Genomic DNA, 21,747 nt, shown 5'->3' on the forward strand with positions numbered 1-21,747 from the left:
CAGAGGTACCAAGAACACTGCGAGTGGTGAACGGGGAGCTTAGCCTATGAGCGGTTAAAAAAGGTGTTTCCTCTGCAGCTCACGTGAACTTACTTTTGCACCATCTTCACTGGAGGGGAAACCTAATTAATCTGTCCTTTGTGTCCATGATGGCTCCTCCCACAGACGGGACTCCTCCTGGGAGTGAGGCGCTGCAGGGAGGCTCCAGTGCATCAGAGTCACAGGACCTGGGACCAGGCCAGGAGGTGTGGCCAGAGACAGTCCCTTCTGAGCTGCAGGTGCAGCTGGGCTCTCAGGGCTTTGGGCCAAGGCAGGTGTGTGCTGCCACCAGCAGGGGGCGCTGTGAGATCGCTCTGTGGTCCCAATGCAGCTGCACATTAAGGACCTTAACTAATAGGAGTCTGGGCCTGTGGCTGGGCCCTGTGCTCAGTGATGTGCAGTCTCAGCAGGTGCTTCCTCCCAGGGCCCCCAGGGGGTGAGCCCATCTTCGTGCTCCTCAGTCTGGGGTGTGAGCTGAGCTCCAGCCCCAGGGCTCAGGGAGGGGCTGGGCAGTCCCTGGAGGGACCCCCATTTGCATGGCAGCCCCTCCTCTGGCAGAGGGTGGGGGAGAAAAGGAGGCCTGGGCAGCCCAGCCCAACTGTGGGCTCAGGGCTGTGAGCACCATGGCCTGGACTCCTCTGCTCCTCGCGCTCCTCTCTCACTGCACAGGTAGGGACAGGCCTGGGACGAGGCTCCTTCCCTTCCTGCTCAGGCTCCTGGGAAAGGTTCCCTGTTCCCTGCCCATCACTGACAAGTGTCTGTGTCTGCAGGGTCCCTCTCCCAGCCTGTGCTGACTCAGCCTCCCTCCCTCTCTGCATCTCTGGGAGCCACAGCCAGACTCACCTGCACCCTGAGCAGTGGCTTCAGTGTTGGTGATTACAAGATACGCTGGTTCCAGCAGAAGCCAGGGAGCCCTCCCCGGTACCTCCTGGAATATAAATCAGACTCAGATAAGCACCAGGGCTCCGGAGTCCCCAGCCGCTTCTCTGGATCCAAAGACGCCTCGGCCAATGCAGGGCTCCTGACCATCTCGGGGCTGCAGCCTGAGGACGAGGCTGACTATTACTGTGCTACATATCATGGCAGTGGGAGCAGCTTTCATTACTCACAGTGTCTCAGATGACGAGGAAGTGAGACCAAAACCCGTGGGCCCAGAGGTGATGACTGCCCATGGGTGTCAATCACAGGAGCCCAGGCAGAGTCTACTCTTCAGAGCAAAAGTCTGCCCGTCCCTCAAGGAGTGACAAGGGTTCAGGAACCCTGGGCCGAAGTCACGGACGGAGACCAGCCTATGTTTCCTATCATCTCAAATCCTGTGTGTGCACCTGCACATGGTCTACCAGACACCTATGGTCCCCCTCAGATTAATGTCATGTGTGTGAACCCTGTGTCACTACTGACCCATCATGTCTGATATGTTAGTGTTCACTTTGGTCATACACACAACCTTCTCCTTCTCTGAACAAACCACAGAAGGTTGGTCACAAACAGCTCAGACTCTCAGTGACACCCTCCCTCCTCCTCTTCCCTCCTCTGCTGCTGCCTCCCTCACCTCCTCCTCTCCCTCGGGCTCCTCAGCTCTTAACTCCATTGTCACGTGAGTGTTTCAGAGAAGAGTGACATGTTTCTGCTGTAATTGAAAAATTAAGAAATATTTAAGGTGAAAATAAAAATAAAAGAAGCAACGTTGCCTGGAATAATCTGCTCTTTTAACTCCCTGTCCATCCTGAATGGAGGGTTTCTCAGGCAACAGCTCACTTCTCCAGCATCGTTCCGTTTGCTTCTTATTTATTTACTGAGTTATTCCCCTATAAGGTATCAGTGTCTACAGCACACTGACTATATTAATATTAGCCACATGTGCCCCTAGCTGGTGTTGCTCAGTGGATAGAGTATAGGACTGCAGGCCGAAGGGACCTGGGTTCGATTCCAGTCAAGGGCATGTATCTCGGTTTCAGGCTCCACTTTAGCCCGGGTCCTGGTCAGGGCACATGCAGGAGGCAACCAATACAAGTGTCTCTCTCACATCGATGTTTCTCTCTGTCCCTCCCTCTCCCATCCACTCTCCCTAAACATCAATGGGAACATACCCTCGGGTGAGGATAAAAAGACACCACAAATCTGAGTCCCATTGGAAGTGGTGGCAGCTCTGGCCACACAGGCTTTTAAATCCCTGTGATCAGCCAGCGGCCAGGGCAGAGGACAGGAAGTCAGAGCCATGGGACAGGCCAGACCGTGACCTCGGCAGGAGGGGCAGGAGGGGCAGGAGCCACGGGGCCATCTAGGGGCTGAGGGAGGCCCCGTGCGGGAAGGTCAGGCACTGCCCAGCCCTGACTGAGCTCTGTGCTCACAGAGGGACATGGGGGCCCAGAGGCTTCTGAGCAGAAGCTCCTGCTCCCACCTCCCGACAGGGGCTGCCCAGCAGCGGCCTCTCCCTGGCTGCTCCCAGGGGACAGCGGGACCAGCTGTCCGCCTCCTCCAACCACAGAGGGAGCCCAGGGCCTTATTACTGCGCAGGGAGAGGGGCGGCCAGAAGGAAGTGGGGCCAGACCTCCACGCCCAGCCCTTTCCTGGGCAAGGCTGCCAGTGGGGTGCAGGGCTGCCCAGTCCACTCCCTGCCCAGTGTGTGCGCCTGTCCAGCACCCTCTCCTCCTCATGCTTCACTTTCACTCCCCAAGGGCTGACTTGCGCCCTGTGTCCCCCAGGGGGCGCTGTGGTAGAAGCCCCTGCTGCCTGCTCCCCAGTTGCTCTGCTGTGCCCCCTCCCCGCCCCGCCCCCAGCCTCAGGCAGGTCTTCTGTGGGAATAAGGCCCCATCTCAGGCTTTTCTCTCTGGTGGGACCAAGGCCAAGTGTGAAGGAGGAGCTGTGCAGCCTGCAGACAGGGGGAGATTTGCATGGAGCCTCCACCTGGGGGTCAGGGCTCATAAGAAGGTGAGGGCTCAGCCTGGCTGTGCGGCTCAGGAAGCAGAGTGTGGGGGCCTGTGCACCATGGATTGGGCTCCCCTTCTCCTCGCCCTCCTGGCTCACGGCACAGGTGCTGCCTGAGAGGGGTCTGGGGGGGCACCTGACTGTCACCCGGGAGCATGACCTCCCCCTCCCTCCCTGGGCCAGGGGTCTGTGCTGTCCCCTCTGATGTCTGTGTCGCCCCCTCCTTGCAGGGTCCTGGGCCCAGTTTGTGCTGACTCAGCCCCCGTCTGTGTCGGGGTCTCCGGGACAGAAGGCCGTCATCTCCTGCACCCGCAGCAGCGGCAACATTGGAGGCTACTATGTGTCCTGGTACCAGCAGCGCCCGGGCAGGGCGCCCACCTTGGTGATCTACGAAGATGATGACAGACCCTCGGGGGTCCCCGATCGGTTCTCTGGCTCCATCGACAGCTCCTCCAACGCCGCCCACCTGACCATCTCGGGGCTGCAGCCCGAGGACGAGGCCGACTACTACTGTCAGTCCTATGGTGGTGGCTATAAGCACACAGAGCTCCAGGCTCACGGGGAAGTGAGACAAAAACTCCCCAGAGCCTGGGTCCTGGGGCTGCCTTCACCTGCCCCACCAGGGGGTGCTCTCTGCTGCCTCCTGCTGGAAAGTCTGTGTTGAGATGGCAGGCTCTGAGCCCCTCTCTGTCACTCAGATCCCCCCTTCTCTTGATGGATGGCGCCCTGTGTGCTGTGCAGTCACTCGCTGGGGGCGGACTAGTTCAGAACAGGGTTTCTGAGCCTCCGCACGTCTGACAATGGGGTGGGGGTGAGGCCTGTGGAGGGGGCTGCTGTGCGTGTGCGGGGCATCTGGAAGCTTCCTGTGGGCTCCACCCAGAAGATGCAGTAGCTCCTCTTCTCTAGGTTCTGACCCATAAAAACAACTCCTGACGTTTCCAAATAGCCCCTGAGGGTGCCAAATCACCCCAGTGTGAGAACCACTTTGTTAAAAGCACCTGTTCTCAGCTATTAGGCAGCCTTTATTTATTTATTTACTTATTTATTTATTTATATTTTATTGATTTTTTACAGAGAGGAAGTGAGATAGAGAGTTAGAAACATCAATCAGCTGCCTCCTGCACATCTCCCACTGGGGATGTGCCCTTAACCCAGGTACATGCCCTTGACCAGAATCGAACCTGGAACCCTTCAGTCCGCAGGCCGACGCTCTATCCACTGAGCCAAACCGGTTTTGGCTATTAGGCAGCCTTTAACCTTCATGCCTGTTCATGCCCATCAGCTGGATGGAGACTAGCTGTGGCATCTCCCTGTGCCTCTGTGTTCCCATCTTTCAGACCAAACAGTGACACAAACTCACCTGAGGTCAGAGCGCTGTGACCCAGTCACGTGCAATCTCCTCTCATCCAGAGTGTGGCGCCATTTCTGGCCAAACTATGAGCACAGTTAATAGTTAAAACTTACCCAATGCCCATCCATGAACCCGCTCCATCCTCCTTTATTCTCTCAGGAGGAGGTCACACATGAGATAAAGGATGAATGAATCCATGACCAGGTCTCCCACCTGTGAGTCCCCATGTTTGTGGGGTCCCAAGAGCAGACAGGGTGGGGCAGGCGGGTGAGGAGCCAACAATGAGGGCGGAGCCAGGGCGCCCTCCTTGGGCACAGCCCTGTGAGTCCCAGTAACCAGAGGAAGGTGTCCCTGGTCTGTGATGTCGGACATGAGGGTCACTGTGCACTGACTTTTGCACCATCTTCACTGGAGGGGAGACCTAATCAATCTGTCCTTTGTGTCCATGATGGCTCCTCCCACAGACGGGACTCCTCCTGGGAGTGAGGCGCTGCAGGGAGGCTCCAGTGCATCAGAGTCACAGGACCTGGGACCAGGCCAGGATGTGAGGCCAGAGACAGTCCCCTCTGAGCTGCAGGTGCAGCTGGGCTCTCAGGGCTTTGGGCCAAGGGCAGGTGTGTGCTGCCACCAGCAGGGGGCGCTGTGAGACCGCCCAGTGGTCCCAGTGCAGCTGCACATTAAGGACCTTAACTAATAGGAGCCTGGGCCTGTGGCTGGGCCCTGTGCTCAGTGATGTGCTGTCTCAGCAGGTGCTTCCTCCCAGGGCCCCCCAAGGGGTGAACCCACATCCGTGCTCCTCAGTCTCCTATGGGAGCTGAGCTCCAGCCCCAGGGCCCAGGGAGGGGCTGGGCAGTCCCTGGAGGGACTCTCATTTGCATGGCAGCCCCTCCCCTGGCAGAGGGTGGGCGAGAAAAGGAGGCCTGGGCAGCCCAGCCCCACTGTGGGCTCAGGGCTGTGAGCACCATGGCCTGGACTCCTCTGCTCCTCGCGCTCCTCTCTCACTGCACAGGTAGGGACAGGCCTGGGACCAGGCTTCTTCCCTTCCTGCTCAGTCTCCTGGGAAACGTCCCCTGGTCCCTGCCCATCACTGACAAGTGTCTGTGTCTGCAGGGTCCCTCTCCCAGCAGCCTGTGCTGACTCAGCCGCCCTCCCTCTCTGCATCTCTGGGAGCCACAGCCAGACTCACCTGCACCCTCAGCAGTGGCTTCAATGTTGGCAGCTACTGGATATCCTGGTACCAGCAGAAGCCAGGGAGCCGTCCCCGGTACCTACTGTCCTACTACTCAGACTCAAATAAGGATCAGGGCTCCGGGGTCCCCAGCCGCTTCTCTGGATCCAAAGACGCCTCGACCAATGCGGGGCTCCTGACCATCTCGGGGCTGCAGCCTGAGGACGAGGCTGACTATTACTGTGCTACATATGATAGCGGTGCTCACAGTGATTCAGATGATGAGGAAGTGAGACCAAAACCCCTGGCACAGAGGTGATGACGGTCTGCCCTTGGGTGTCAATCCCAGGAGCCCATGCAGAGTAAACCCTTCAGAGCAAAAGGTCCGCCCGTCCCCCAGGGAATGACAATGGCTTCAGAAGCCTGTGCCGGGAACAGGGACGAGACCAGCGTGTGTTTCCTATCAGCTCACATGCTGTGTCTGCAAGTACACATGGTCACCCAGATAGTCATGCTCCCCCACAGATTAATGTCATGTGTGTGAACCCTGTGTCACCACTGACCCATCATGTCTGAGATGTTAGTGTTCACCCTGGTCATGGACACAACCATTTCCTTCCCTGAACAAACCACAGAAGGTTGGTCACAAACAGCTCAGACTCTCAGGGACACCCTCCCTCCTCCTCTTCCCTCCTCTGCTGCTGCCTCCCTCACCCCCTCCTCTCCCTCGACTCCTCAGCTCTTCACTCCATCCTCATGTGAGGGTTTCATGGCAAAGGGACAAGTTCCTGCTGTGGTGTCCATTCAGTGAGGATGTGAGGGTTTCTGCATTCAACTGCATGGACGTCCACCACATCTGCACACACATCACAATCTCACATTTGTCACTAAAATAGGATAATGAGTCAGAAAGTACAGTAGGTACAGTTCTATTTAAAACTAGAGGCCTGGTGGATGAAAATCATGCACTGGAGGGGTGTCCCTCAGCCCAGCTTGTCCCCTCTCACAGTCCGGGAGCACTCAGGGAATGTTCTACTGACGGCTTAGGCCTGCTCCCCTGAGCCTGGCTTCTGGCTGAGCCACGCTCCCACTGTGGGAGCTCACAACCACCAGGGGGCAAATCTGCATTGAGCGTCTGCCCCCTAGGGGTCAGTGTGTGTCATAGCGAGTGGTTGAGGGCCCCGAGCATATCATAAGGATATTACACTTTTGTTGAATGGCTGCCTGGATGACTGGGCACTTAGCTTATTAGGCTTTTATTATATAGGATGTTAATATTCATGCTGGTCACAGACACCATTTTCTACTCTGAACAAACCTACTTAAAGTTGTTCACAACCCGTACAGACTCTCAATGACAGCACACCCCTCACCCTTCCTCTTAACTCCTCTGCTGCTGCCTCTCCCTCTGGCTCCTTAGGTCTAACTCCATCCTCAAAGGCAGGTTTGAGGGAAAAGTGACAATTCTTGCTGTAGTTTCCATTCAGTGAGGATGTGGTGGTTTCTGCGTTCAACTGTCCAGACGTTCACTAAGTCTGCACACACAGCACATTCTCACATTTCTCAGAAAAATAGGACAATGAGTGAGAAAGTACAGTAGTAAAGTTTTATTTAAAATATGAAAAAAAGTTAGGACACCTGAGAAAATCCTAACAGGAAACACAGGACACAGATATGCAGATCACCACACACGTGATAAAAAGTCAATTCCTGGAATGAAGGAGCTGTGACACCTTTCACTGAACAATGTGAGGCCTGCAAAAGCCATGATGTGTCTGAGTCCATCACATCAGATCTCCCTGAACCTGCACATGCATCTCATGACATGAAAGGTCTGGTGGAAAGTCCTGCTTTGAACTTGGCCCTGAGTGTGTTCCCGGGAAATTCCCTGAGCAGCCCTGTGAGTCCCAGTAACCAGAGGAAGGTGTCCCTGGGCTGTGACGTCGGACATGAGGGTCACTGTGCACTGACTGTTGCACCATCTTCACTGGAGGGGAAACCTAATCAATCTGTCCTTTGTGTCCATGATGGCTCCTCCCACAGACGGGACTCCTCCTGGGAGTGAGGCGCTGCAGGGAGGCTCCAGTGCATCAGAATCACAGGACCTGGGACCAGGACAGGATGTGTGGCCAGAGACAGTCCCCTCTGAGCTGCAGGTGCAGCTGGGCTCTCAGGGCTTTGGGCCAAGGGCAGGTGTGTGCTGCCACCAACAGGGGGCGCCGAGAGACCGGCCTGTGGTCCCAATGCAGCTGCACATTCAGGAACTAATAGGAGCCTGGGCCTGTGGCTGGGCCCTGTGCTCAGTGATGTGCTGTCTCAGCAGGTGCTTCCTCCCAGGGCCCCCAGGGGTGAGCCCACCTCCTTGCCCCTCAGTCTGGGGTGTGAGCTGAGCTCCAGCCCCAGGGCCCAGGGAGGGGCTGGGCAGTTCCTGAAGGGGCTCTCATTTGCATGGCAGCCCCTCCTCTGGCAGAGGGTGGGGAGAAAAGGAGGCCTGGGCAGCCCAGCCCCACTGTGGGCTCAGGGCTGTGAGCACCATGGCCTGGACTCCTCTGCTCCTCGTGCTCCTCTCTCACTGCACAGGTAGGGACAGGCCTGGGACCAGGCTTCTTCCCTTCCTGCTCAGTCTCCTGGGAACCGTCCCCTGGTCCCTGCCCATCACTGACAAGTGTTTGTGTCTGCAGGGTCCCTCTCCCAGTTTGCTGTGACTCAACCGCCCTCCCTCTCTGCATCTCTGGGAGCCACAGCCAGACTCACCTGCACCCTGAGTGGTGTTTCTGATATTAGTGGTTACTGGATATCCTGGTACCAGCAGAAGCCAGGGAGCCCTCCCAGGTTTCTCCTGAATTTTAAATCAGACTCAGATAAGTACCAGGGCTCCGGAGTCCCCAGCCGCTTCTCTGGATCCAAAGACGCCTCTGCCAATGCGGGGCTCCTGCTCATCTCGGGGCTGCAGCCTGAGGATGAGGCTGACTATTACTGTGCTACACACCATGGCAGTGGGAGCAGCTTTAGTCATGCACAGTGTCTCAGAAGACGAGGAAGTGATAGCAAAACCTCAGAGCCCGAGGTGAGGGCTGCCTGCACTTAGGGTGCCAATCCCTGGAGCCCACCGAGTGTCCTCTCATCAGCAAAAGGCCCTCTGGTACCCCAGGGAGTGACAAAGGCTTCATGAGCCCTGGGCCGGGGCCAGGGGCCAAGACCAGGGATGTTTCCTATCAGCTCACATCCTGTGTCTGCAACTGCACATGGTCACCCAGACAGCCATGCTCCCCACACATTAATGTCATGTGTGTGAACCCTGTGTCACTACTGACCCATCATGTCTGATATGTTAGTGTCCACCCTGGTCATGGGCACAACCTTCTCCTTCTCTGATCAAACCCACAGAAGGTTGGTCACAACCAGCACAGACTCTCAGTGACACCCTCCCTCCTCCTCTTCCCTCCTCTGCTGCTGCCTCCCTCACCTCCTCCTCTCCCTCGGGCTCCTCAGGTCCGAGGTCAGGGTTCATCCTCATGTGAGTGATTAAAAGAAAAGTGACAAGTTCCTATTGTGGTTTCCATTCAGTGAGGATTTGATGGTTTCTGTGGTCAACTGCCCAGAATTTCACTGAGTCAACACACACAGCACAATTTCACATTTGTCAATAAATAGGACAATATTTCAGAAAGTACAGTAGGTAAAGATTTATTTAAATATAAATTTTTTTTAAGACAACTAAGAAAATCCTATAAGAAACACAGAACACAGAAATGCAGATAAAAAGTCAGTTCCTGAAATGAAGGAGCTGTGACACCTTCCACTGGCCACTTGTGAGGCCTGCAGAAGCCATGATGTGTCTGAGTCCATCGCATCAGATCTCTGTGAACCTGCACATGGATCTCATGATGTGAAAGGTCTGGAGGAAAGTCCTCCTTTGAACTTGGCCCTGAGTGTGTTCCCGGGAAATTCCCTGAACAGCCCTGTGAGTCCCAGTAACCAGAGGAAGGTGTCCCTGGTCTGTGACGTCGGACATGAGGGTCACTGTGCACTGACTGTTGCACCATCTTCACTGGAGGGGAAACCTAATCACTCTGTCCTTTGTGTCCATGATGGCTCCTCCCGCAGACGGGACTCCTCCTGGGAGTGAGGCGCTGCAGGGAGGCTCCAGTGCATCAGAGTCACAGGACCTGGGACCAGGCCAGGATGTGAGGCCAGAGACAGTCCCCTCTGAGCTGCAGGTGCAGCTGGGCTCTCAGGGCTTTGGGTCAAGGGCAGGTGTGTGCTGCCACCAGCAGGGGGCGCTGTGGGACCGCCCTGTGGTCCCAATGCAGCTGCACATTAAGGAACTAATAGGAGCCTGGGCCTGTAGCTGGGCCCTGTGCTCAGTGATGTGCTGTCTCAGCAGGTGCTTCCTCCCAGGGCCCCCAAGGGGTGAGCCCACCTCCAGGCCCCTCAGTCTGGGTGTGAGCTGAGCTCTAGCCCCAGGGCCCAGGGAGGGGCTGGGAAGTCCCTGGAGGGACCCCCATTTGCATGGCAGCCCCTCCTCTGGCAGAGGGTGGGGGAGAAAAGGAGGCCTGGGCAGCCCAGCCCCACTGTGGGCTCAGGGCTGTGAGCACCATGGCCTGGACTCCTCTGCTCCTCGCGCTCCTCTCTCACTGCACAGGTAGGGACAGGCCTGGGACCAGGCTTCTTCCCTTCCTGCTCAGTCTCCTGGGAACCGTCCCCTGGTCCCTGCCCATCACTGACAAGTGTTTGTGTCTGCAGGGTCCCTCTCCCAGTTTGCTGTGACTCAACCGCCCTCCCTCTCTGCATCTCTGGGAGCCACAGCCAGACTCACCTGCACCCTGAGTGGTGTTTCTGATATTAGTGGTTACTGGATATCCTGGTACCAGCAGAAGCCAGGGAGCCCTCCCAGGTTTCTCCTGAATTTTAAATCAGACTCAGATAAGTACCAGGGCTCCGGAGTCCCCAGCCGCTTCTCTGGATCCAAAGACGCCTCTGCCAATGCGGGGCTCCTGCTCATCTCGGGGCTGCAGCCTGAGGATGAGGCTGACTATTACTGTGCTACACACCATGGCAGTGGGAGCAGCTTTAGTCATGCACAGTGTCTCAGAAGACGAGGAAGTGATAGCAAAACCTCAGAGCCCGAGGTGAGGGCTGCCTGCACTTAGGGTGCCAATCCCTGGAGCCCACCGAGTGTCCCCTCATCAGCAAAAGGCCCTCAGGTACCCCAGGGAGTGACAAAGGCTTCATGAGCCCTGGGCCGGGGCCAGGGGCCGAGACCAGCATGTGTTTCCTATCAGCTCACATCCTGTGTCTGCAACTGCACATGGTCACCCAGACAGCCATGCTCCCCACAGATTAATGTCATGTGTGTGAACCCTGTGTCACTACTGACCCATCATGTCTGATATGTTAGTGTCCACCCTGGTCATGGGCACAACCTTCTCCTTCTCTGATCAAACCCACAGAAGGTTGGTCACAACCAGCACAGACTCTCAGGGACACCATCCCTCCTCCTCTTCCCTCCTCTGCTGCTGCCTCCCTCACCCCCTCCTCTCCCTCGGGCTCCTCAGGTCCTAGGACAGGGTTCATCCCCATGTGAGGGATTAAGAGAAAAGTGACAATTTCCTATTGTGTTTTGCATTCAGTGAGGACTTGATGGTTTCTGCGGTCAACTGCCCAGAATTTCACTGAATCTGCACACACAGCCCAATCTCACATTTGTCACTAAAATAGGACAATGAGACAGAAAGTACAGTAGGTAAAAATTTATTTAAATATAAAAAATTTTTAGGACAACTAAGAAAATCCTACAAGAAACACAGGACACAGAAATGCAGATAAAAAGTCAATTCCTGAAATGAATGAGCTGTGACACCTTCCACTGGCCAATGTGAGGCCTGCAGAAGCCATGATGTGTCTGAGTCAATCGCATCAGATCTCCATGAACCTGCACATGCATCTCATGACATGAAAGGTCTGGTGGAAAGTCCTCCTTTGCACTTGGCCCTGAGTGTGTTCCCGGGAAATTCCCTGAGCAGTCCTGTGAGTCCCAGTAACCAGAGGAAGGTGTCCCTGGTCTGAGACATCAGACATGAGGGTCACTGTGCACTGACTGTTGCACCATCTTCACTGGAGGGGAGACCTAATCAATCTGTCCTTTGTGTCCATGATGGCTCCTCCCGCAGACGGGACTCCTCCTGGGAGTGAGGCGCTGCAGGGAGGCTCCAGTGCATCAGAGTCACAGGACCTGGGACCAGGCCAGGATGTGAGGCCAGAGACAGTCCCCTCTGAGCTGCAGGTGCAGCTGGGCTCTCAGGGCTTTGGGCCAAGGGCAGGTGTGTGCTGCCACCAGCAGGGGGCTCTGAGAGACCTCCCTGTGGTCCCTATGTAGCTGCACATTCAGGACCTTAACTAATAGGAGCCTGGGCCTGTGGCTGGGCCCTGTGCTCAGTGATGTGCTGTCTCAGCAGGTGCTTCCTCCCAGGGCCCCCAAGGGGTGAGCCCACCTCCATGCCCCTCAGTCTGGGGTGTGAGCTGAGCTCCAGCCCCAGGGCCCAGGGAGGGGCTGGATAGTCCCTGGAGGGACTCCCATTTGCGTGGAGGCCCCTCCTCTGGCAGAGGGTGGGGAGAAAAGGAGGCCTGGGCAGCCCAGCCCCACTGTGGGCTCAGGGCTGTGAGCACCATGGCCTGGACTCCTCTGCTCCTCGTGCTCCTCTCTCACTGCACAGGTAGGGACAGGCCTGGGACCAGGCTTCTTCCCTTTCTGCTCAGTCTCCTGGGAAATGTCCCCTGGTCCCTGCCCATCACTGACAAGTGTCTGTGTCTGCAGGGTCCCTCTCCCAGCCTGTGCTGACTCAGCCGCCTTCCCTCTCTGCATCTCCGGGAGCCACAGCCAGACTCACCTGCACCCTGAGTGGTGTTTCTGATATTAGTGGTTACTGGATATCCTGGTACCAGCAGAAGCCTGGGAGCTCTCCCAGGTTTCTCCTGAATTTTAAATCAGACTCAGATAAGAACCAGGGCTCCGGAGTCCCCAGCCGCTTCTCTGGATCCAAAGACGCCTCTGCCAATGCGGGGATCCTGCTCATCTCAGGGCTGCAGCCTGAGGACGAGGCTGACTATTACTGTGCTACACACCATGGCAGTGGGAGCAGCTTTAGTCATGCACAGTGTCTCAGAAGACGAGGAAGTGATAGCAAAACCTCAGAGCCCGAGGTGAGGGCTGCCTGCACTTAGGGTGCCAATCCCTGGAGCCCACCGAGTGTCCCCTCATCAGCAAAAGGCCCTCAGGTACCCCAGGGAGTGACAAAGGCTTCATGAGCCCTGGGCCGGGGCCAGGGGCCAAGACCAGGGATGTTTCCTATCAGCTCACATCCTGTGTCTGCACCTGCACATGATCACCCAGACAGCCATGCTCCCCCACACATTAATGCCATGTGTGTGAACCCTGTGTCACTACTGACCCATCATGTCTGATATGTTAGTGTCCACCCTGGTCAAGGACACAACCTTCTTCTTCTCTGATCAAACCCACAGAAGGTTGGTCACAACCAGCACAGAATCTCAGTGACACCCTCCCTCCTCCTCTTCCCTCCTCTGCTGCTGCCTCCCTCACCTCCTCCTCTCCCTCGGGCTCCTCAGGTCCGAGGTCAGGGTTCATCCTCATGTGAGTGATTAAAAGAAAAGTGACAAGTTCCTATTGTGGTTTCCATTCAGTGAGGATTTGATGGTTTCTGCGGTCAACTGCCCAGAATTTCACTGAGTCAACACACACAGCACAATTTCACATTTGTCAATAAATAGGACAATATGTCAGAAAGTACAGTAGGTAAAGATTTATTTCAATATAAATTTTTTTAAGACAACCAAGAAAATCCTATAAGAAACACAGAACACAGAAATGCAGATAAAAAGTCAGTTCCTGAAATGAATGAGCTGTGACACCTTCCACTGGCCACTGTGAGGCCTGCAGAAGCCATGATGTGTCTGAGTCCATCGCATCAGATCTCTGTGAACCTGCACATGCATCTCATGATGTGAAAGGTCTGGTGGAAAGTCCTCCTTTGAACTTGCCCCTGAGTGTGTTCCCGGGAAATTCCCTGAACAGCCCTGTGAGTCCCAGTAACCAGAGGAAGGTGTCCCTGGGCTGTGACGTCGGACATGAGGGTCACTGTGCACTGACTGTTGCACCATCTTCACTGGAGGGGAAACCTAATCAATCTGTCCTTTGTGTCCATGATGGCTCCTCCCACAGACGGGACTCCTCCTGGGAGTGAGGCGCTGCAGGGAGGCTCCAGTGCATCAGAGTCACAGGACCTGGGACCAGGCCAGGATGTGTGGCCAGAGACAGTCCCCTCTGAGCTGCAGGTGCAGCTGGGCCCTAGGGCTTTGGGCCAAGGGCAGGTGTGTGCTGCCACCAACAGGGGGCGCTGTGAGACCGCCCTGTGGTCCCAATGCAGCTGCAATTTAAGGACCTTAACTAATAGGAGCCTGGGCCTGTGGCTGGGCCCTGTGCTCAGTGATGTGCTGTCTCAGCAGGTGCTTCCTCCCAGGGCCCCCCAAGGGGTGAGCCTATATCCAGGCTCCTCAGTCTGGGGTGTGAGCTGAGCTCCAGCCCCAGGGCCCAGGGAGGGGCTGGGCAGTCCCTGGAGGGACCCCCATTTGCATGGCAGCCCCTCCCCTGGCAGAGGGTGGGGAGAAAAGGAGGCCTGGGCAGCCCAGCCCCACTGTGGGCTCAGGGCTGTGAGCACCATGGCCTGGACTCCTCTGCTCCTCGTGCTCCTCTCTCACTGCACAGGTAGGGACAGGCCTGGGACCAGGCTTCTTCCCTTCCTGCTCAGGCTTCTGGGAAAGGTGCCCTGTTCCCTGCCCATCACTGACAAGTGTCTGTGTCTGCAGGGTCCCTCTCCCAGCCTGTGTTGACTCAGCCGCCCTCCCTCTCTGCATCCCCGGGAGCCACCACCATACTCACCTGCACCCTGAGCAGTGGCTCCAATTTTGGCGACTACCATATACGCTGGTTCCAGCAGAAGCCAGGGAGCCCTCCCAGATTTCTCCTGAGATATAAGTCGGACTCAGATAAGTACCACGTTTCTGGGGTCCCCAGACGCTTCTCTGGATCCAAAGACGCCTCGGCCAATGCGGGGCTCCTGACCATCTCGGGGCTGCAGCCTGAGGACGAGGCTGACTATTACTGCAATGCAGATCATGGCAGTGGGAGCAGCTTTAGTCACACACAGTGTCTCAGATGACGAGGAAGTGAGACAAAAACCCCTGGGCCCCGAGGTGGTGGCTCTGAGCCTCCCTCAGCGAGGAGCGTCTGTGGGGGCCTCTGTCAGGTGGGCTCCAGGGACCTGTGTCCCTGGGAGGAGGGAGGTCACACAGGATGTAGCAGCAGCACAGGCGTCCCAGGGGCACACGAGGTGGTCGCAGAGCCCAGCCCACCCCCCGTGTCTGGGGAAATTCTAACAAGAAGGACCATTTCTGAGTCAGAATCTCAGCTCCTTCCTCCTCTTGGGTCTTGTTTGCTCCTCACCCAGAGCACTTCACTCCTGACCCCTCTGGTCCCCGATGTGTGAGGATTTCTCTTCCCGACAGCAGGTCTCAGTCCTCACACCATCTGCCCAGAGAGGTATCAGACCCACAGTTAAAGGGCCAGTCCCCCTGACTGCCCGCAGGTCAGGTGCCACTCACAGGTGGGAGGTCCCAGGTTCCTTCCTAGTTTCGCTGTAAATTGAAGTTTCCCCTGGTCCTTCCCTGTAAATTGAAGGTTCCCCTGGTCCCTCCCTTGATTCCATTCATTTGCTGGAGTCCTTTGCTCACTGCTGCAGAGCCAAGCAACCCGGATGGGAGATGCTGAGTGAGGACTCGGCCCCAGATGGAGGACCTCCTGAGGACTCGGCCCCAGATGGAGGACCTCCCGGACCAGAGCTCACCTGTAACCTCGCCGGGGGGGGTTTCTCTAAGGGGAAAAGGGGGCCTGAGCCCGGGAAATCCCTTCTGGGGCCACGGGATGGTGGCGGATGCTTCCCAGTTGCTGGGGAAATGCTGAGCCTGCTCTAGAGGAAGTGGGCCAAGTGGTCCCGGGTGAGATGCCAGGCCGTACACGCTGGCTTTCTGCACAAGAACCTCATGTCTCTGCAGTCGCGGGCACCGCACATACACAACAAACCCCTAGGAAGAGAGGCTCCTTCCGGACCCATTGACCAGGAGCCCCTGCTGTCAAGGTGACTGGACCCCATAACTCACACCGCCTCCCCGCCACCATCATGGTCTATGGAAGGGGATTGTCTGCTGGTTTAGGTAACAGGGCCTGTCCAGTGGGAACTGGGCTTAGTCACAATGTCACCCCATGGCTGGGAGATGTGGGGTCCAAGTAGGACCAGAAAAGGATGGAAATGTGACCCACTGTCTCTCATGTTCCTCACTCTGCCCTCCACCCTCCTTGTACGTTCAGGCTGGGAGATACGCTGTGGGCACTCGGGTCTCAGCAGGAAGACACAGGCCAGGCTGTTCCTGTGTCATAAATGGCAGTGACCCTGGGAGAGGGGCGGGGCCTGGGGCACATTTGCATGAGAAGCCCCTCCTCTGACAGAGGGGTGGGGCCTGGGGCACATTTGCATGAGAAGCCCCTCCTCTGATAGAGGGGCAGGGCCTGGGGCACATTTGCATGAGCAGCCCCTCCTCTGGGAGACCAGCTGGGAGGGGATAAGAGAGGAGCAGCCCCTCCTCTGGGAGACCAGCTGGGAGGGGATAAGAGAGGTCTGGGAAGACCAGCCCCAGCTCTGTGTCCTGGGAACGGGCTGCGCTCACCATGGCCTGGACCCCTGTGCTCCTCGTGCTCCTCGCTCACTGCACAGGTAGGGACAGGCCTCGGGGACCCAGAGCACCTGCCCCCCGACCCTTCTTCTCACCCCCATGTGTCTGTTTCCACAGGGTCCCTCTCCCAGCCTGTGCTGACTCAGCCGCCCTCCCTCTCTGCATCTCTGGGAGCCACAGCCAGACTCCCCTGCACCTTGAAAAGTGACGTCAGTGCTGTTAATAAAACCATATTCTGGTTCCAGCAGGAGCCAGGGAGCCCTCCCCGGTACCTCCTGACTTACTCCTCAAGTCCAAGTTTGGGCTCCGGGGTCCCCAGCCGCTTCTCTGGGTCCAAGGACGCCTCGGCCAATGCGGGGCTCCTGCTCATCTCGGGGCTGCAGCCCGAGGACGAGGCCGACTATTACTGTCTGATCTCCCACGGTGGCGCTTCCCACGGTGACCCACCCGGATGGGGAAGTGGGACAAAAACCTCGGCCTGCTTGTCTCGTGGCCACGTAAACATTTAACAGTAGCTCGCACATGTGCACACTCTATTAACCCACGCATGGTTTGCGTCTGATGGGCCCACTCCCATTTCTCCATGGCCGTTTCTGAAGCCTAAGGACAAATGAAACAGAAATACAACAACAACAAAAAATCGTGACGACGCTGAAATGTTGCCTGTTCATCCATCTGTGATCACACCTCAGAGCTGCCCATTTTCTCTTGAAATGACAGTGAGCCTGATGACCCCCAGGGAAACGCCCAGACCAGGCACCACTCCGGATGGTGGCTGTGGTGGGAGTTGCAGGAAGAAGGGGGCTGTGTGCCCGCCGCGTGCCCTGTGGTTCCGGAACCCGAGGACCCCACCGCTGTGGCGCGTGTGCCCGTGGGATGAAAGTGGACAGAGTTCTCTCCCTCCACGAGGCAGAAGCCAGGGAGCCCTCCCCGGTACCTGCTATCCTACTACTCAGACTCAACGAAGCACCAGGAGTGCCCCACGGACTCCAACTGGCTCCGCGGTTATGCAGGCGCCGTGTCCGGGTCTAGAGGTGGGATGAGGCATGTGGCATCTCCAAGCTTCTGGAGGTGGTTCCTGAAGCCCTCTCCTCCCCACAACCATAGACAGGGAGCACCGGGGAGTCTCCCACATTGGCCAAGATGGCTCCGGGGGAGGTTCTTACACTGAGCATGCCAACAGCTAGAAACATGAATGGACATCCCCCAGTGCACTGAAAGCAAGCAAGATAATTGGATAGCAAAAAAACACACAACTTCCCCTCCTTATCACTATACTAGAGGCCCAGTGCACGAATCCAGGTCTCTCGGCCTGGCCTGTGGGGATTGGGCTGAAACTGGCTCTCCGACATCCCCCGGGGGGTCCCATATTGTGAGGGGGCAGTTCTCGGGTGACGCACCCCGGAATCAGGCTCCCTCCTCTCTGGTTCCGGCTGCATAACCCCAGAACCGCAGCTGCCAAGTCACTGTAGCTTGGCAGCTCCTGCGTTGAGCGTGTGCCCCCTGGTGGTCTGTGCGTGTCATAGCTACCGGTAGTCTGATGGCTTGGGCTTTTATATATATAGATGAACGGCAGGCTTGAGCAGGAAGTGGAGGTGATTTTTGAGACAGGAGCCTGCCATCCTCCCAGGTTGCACATCACCTGAATAAGCCACTTTCCTTTTGCACCATCACCTGTCTCCTGAGTTTGGCTTTTGTTACAGTGTGATTTGTAACAACATAAAATCTGGGGGTGGGGGGAGGGAGTCTTATATAATGAAAAGTGTAAAACATGACAAGGAAATGAAAAGTGTAAAACATGACAAGGAAATTAAACTATTTTTTGTTTGTTAACCCTCACCCAAGAATATTTTTTCCATTGGTTTCCAGAGAGAGTGTAATTGTAATGGTGGGAGGGAGGGGGAGAGAGAAAGAGGGAGAGAGAGAAAAAAAAAGGAGAGAGAGAGAGAGAGAAAAACATCCATTGGTTGCCTTCCGCATGCACCCCAACCAGGCCAGGGATTGAGCCTACAACACTGGTGCATGCCCTTGACCAGGAATTGAACCTGTGAACCTTGAGTGCTTGGGCTAATGCTCTAACCATTGAGAACACCAGCCGGGGCAAGAACATTAAACTTAAGTAGACATCCCACTTTGTGGTTCAACATACTCAGTGTAGTTACGATAACAGTTTCCCCAAAACTGAATAAATAATAACTGCAAGGTCTTCAGGTAGAACACACTTTCAGTGAAGAATGAGGTAGAACATTTCAGCGGGAATGTGGAAGCTGTAAGAAAAGCTATAAAAGAAACAATGGTCCTGGAGTAACCCTCTGGCTCCATGTGACCTGCCGGCACCTGGGGAAGGGGCCGCGGGGGGAGCAGATGCGAAGTTACAGGAACCACGTCGAGGTGAGACAAGGGCTGCAGCTTTAGTGTCAGGAGAGACGCAGACCAGGTGGGGAGACGCTGCCCCGAGGGCCGAGGGACAGTGTGTGGGTGCAGGAGACCCAAGATAGGTACCCCTGGGTGCGGAGCCTGCAGTGTGCACCTGCGGTGACATGTGTGTGATTTCGCCTCACTCCCGTGTAGGACTCTGTGATCTGCATCTTGCTGAGTAAGGATTGCGACCCAGTGGCTCAGAAATGGTCTCGGGGTTCCTGCCTGCATTCCCAAGGCTGGTCAAGGGAACCCGCGTCTGTGAATCCAGGATGGAAAGTTGAAGGCCTTTCTCGGAAAACCGCCATTCACTTCCAGATCTGCCCTGACTTCTCCTGGGAAGAGTGGGGGTCTCCCCGGGGACAGACGGGGTGCAGGGGGCCTGGCCTATGGGGCATTGAGAAGGAGCAGGGATGCATGGCGGGATGTGGTATTCCTGCTCCTTCGCTTCCTGTGACTGTGAGCCCTCAGGGACTGTGTAGGACACAGAGCACAGACTTCCCTTTGCTTCCCCTTAGCAGAGACTGTTCCGCAGAACAGGCCAGTGCAAAGGCCAGCGGGAAAGGCTGTGTATGAGTTAGGGTTCTCCCGGGACAGAACCAGAGGGCCACTGGGGGGCTGAGGGAACGAGTTCTGTCCTGCGGACGCTGGACACCAGGGGCAGCGCCTGTGGCTGTGCCGCCCAGTGACAGGCCTAGAGCCGACACCGCTGTGTCCTGGGAGCTCTGCCTGTGGCAGGTGCTTCTGTTCCTGGGACGGATGGAAGCTCCTAGAAACTCCTCGTGGGGGTCACTGGGCAGCGACTGGGGATTTCCAACCATAAGGACCCGACCACAGGGCACAGCTCCCAACTCACCACTGAAATGTAAAGTGATGTTAGAAAACGTCAATTCACAGCTTTCAACCCGGAGCAGAAGGCGTTCCGTTACCAATGCTTTTCCATCAGTTCCTCCGCCCACAATTTCCAATTTGCATGATCCTAGAATTTTCAAATCAGCCTTATTATGACTTTTACATATAATAACATACATGCATTTTAAGTTGGGTGAGTGGTGACTAATATATAAAGGTTTAAAATAAACCTTTAGCACAGAAATTTAAAAATTCTGCCTAGAATTTTCTGCATTTCCTGTTTTCCTCTCTCATGTAAAAGCCCACGTCTGACTGAGAGTTGAGAACAGATCCTAGGAGTGAACCACAGCCCACGGTTCGTGGAGAGCGATGGTTTCTTGTAGGTGGACATATTGACAGGTGATCAAGTATTACCCAGCATCGCCCACCACGAAGGCACATGAGGGCTTTCTCTCCGCCACCTCCCCAAACCTAGAGAAGGTCCCCTTGCTCTTCAGTTAGGCTGGGAAGGCATAGGAAGGAGACCTCCAGCCACCAGAGAGGAAAGAAGCCATGTCCTGCACAGAAGGGAACATGCCTCCATGGGGTTGGTCACTGCTCTGGACCCGACACTGGTGTAGAGTTTATGTCAGAGACCCCACCTCAGTCCTGACCACTGACCAGACCAGGAGCTGTGGTCAGACTCCCCCTGAGGACGCCGAGTAGAGACTGAAGGTGCCCCAAGGTGAGGGGAGGCCATAGAGGGGACCCTGGCCTGGCCCTAGGGCAGGGGCAGTGGGCAGAGCAGTGGGAAGGCAGAGGTGGCCTCCATGGGTTCTGGCCCCCATGTCACTCAATGGTGTGTCTGGGCCTGGACACTAGAGGGCGCACTGAGCTCCCTCCTGAGGGGCCTGTGGTGTGACCTGGGGCCAACCTCCTGGCACCAGCCCCCTGACACCACCTGGTGCCCCTTCTCAGGCTCACAGCTGTGGTTCCCTTAGCAACAGGCCCCACACACCCGCCCTGAACACACCCAGGGCCATCCTCAGGCAGAGGCACCTGCCCCAGGGCCCCAGGAGGAATCAGAGAGATGGGGTCTCATTTGCATAACAGGACCCTTCCTCCCACAGACTATGAAGAGGGGAAGGGAGAGGTGTGGGGAGCTCTGCTTCAGCTGTGGGGCCTCAGGAGCAGGACTCAGGGATGACCTCCACCATGGCCTGGGCCCCTCTCCTCCTCACCCTCCTGACTCACTGCACAGGTGACTGGATGAGGGGACGGGGAAGGGGCCTTGGGAAGACACATGGCCCTGCTTCCTCCTCTTGTCTCTAGACCCAGATTCACCATCTCTGTGTCTCCCCCTCTTGCAGGATCCTGGGCCGAGCCTGTGCTGACTCAGCCATCCTCAGTGTTGGGGGCCCCGGGCGAGAGGGTCACCATCTCCTGCACTGACAGCAGCTCCAAAATTGGGAGTAACTATGTGTATTGGTACCAGCAGCTCCCGGGAAAGGCCCCCAAATGCATCATTTATGATAATAGCAACCGACTCTCAGGGGTCCCTGATCGATTCTCTGGCTCCAGGTCTGGCAGCTCAGCCACCCTGACCATCACGGCGCTGCAGGTTGAGGATGACGCTGAATATTACTGTTCAGGGTGGGACAGCAGTATCAGCGGACCCACAGTGCTGCAGGCCTGTGAGGAACTGAGACAAAAACCTGCTGTCCCTCTTGAAATGGGGCTCCCCTAGCAGACCCCACTCCCCCGACAAGCCAGCTGCTTCCTGTGCTTGCCGGGACACTGGGGCCTGAGACCCACTTGAGTGAACTTGGTTCAGAAAACATGTCCCCATTCTTTCCATTCCGCCCCCTCCCTCCAGCCTGGATTTCCTCAAATGGAGCAGAAACTCCAGGATGCTGGGGCAGCCGCCCCGGGTCAGAGTCCACGATGGGTCAGGGCAGGACCAGGGCCCCAGGGTCCAGCTGTGTCTGAGTCGAGCACATCCATAGTGTCCACTAGGTCCCAGGCTGTACTGACAGGGGCCGAAATGGAATGTAGGGGACCAGCTGGAGATCTAAAAATATGAACCCTGCCCTGTTCACCGTGACTGCTTTGTTCTGATTAAAGGAGGCACCTTCTCACCTGGCTGGGAGTTGCTTCTGGGACCTGGGCGCTCACCTGTGAATGTGACCCGTTCTCCCCATCAGGG

The 21,747-nt window shown here is 56.5% G+C and overlaps 5 gene segments (V, D, J or C); all 5 read left to right on the forward strand.

The window, feature by feature from the left end:
- The first annotated feature begins 662 nt into the window (after positions 1-662).
- Positions 663-1,162, forward strand: LOC111823478. The segment is given in 2 exon segments: positions 663-708; positions 810-1,162. Coding segments are annotated over 2 exon segments (399 nt in total).
- Positions 1,163-3,004: 1,842 nt separating this feature from the next.
- Positions 3,005-5,805, forward strand: LOC102436208. The segment is given in 4 exon segments: positions 3,005-3,073; positions 3,198-3,532; positions 4,305-4,312; positions 5,517-5,805. Coding segments are annotated over 4 exon segments (678 nt in total).
- A 6,351-nt stretch (positions 5,806-12,156) lies between these two features.
- LOC102436515 lies at positions 12,157-12,710 on the forward strand. The segment is given in 2 exon segments: positions 12,157-12,202; positions 12,304-12,710. Coding segments are annotated over 2 exon segments (453 nt in total).
- A 1,515-nt stretch (positions 12,711-14,225) lies between these two features.
- Positions 14,226-14,725, forward strand: LOC111823479. The segment is given in 2 exon segments: positions 14,226-14,271; positions 14,373-14,725. Coding segments are annotated over 2 exon segments (399 nt in total).
- Positions 14,726-20,756: 6,031 nt separating this feature from the next.
- Positions 20,757-21,288, forward strand: LOC111823480. The segment is given in 2 exon segments: positions 20,757-20,802; positions 20,912-21,288. Coding segments are annotated over 2 exon segments (423 nt in total).
- The last annotated feature ends 459 nt before the right edge of the window (positions 21,289-21,747 follow it).

Source organism: Myotis lucifugus, unplaced genomic scaffold (genome assembly GCF_000147115.1).
Source record: "Myotis lucifugus unplaced genomic scaffold, Myoluc2.0 scaffold_509, whole genome shotgun sequence".
NCBI lineage: Eukaryota > Metazoa > Chordata > Mammalia > Chiroptera > Vespertilionidae > Myotis > Myotis lucifugus.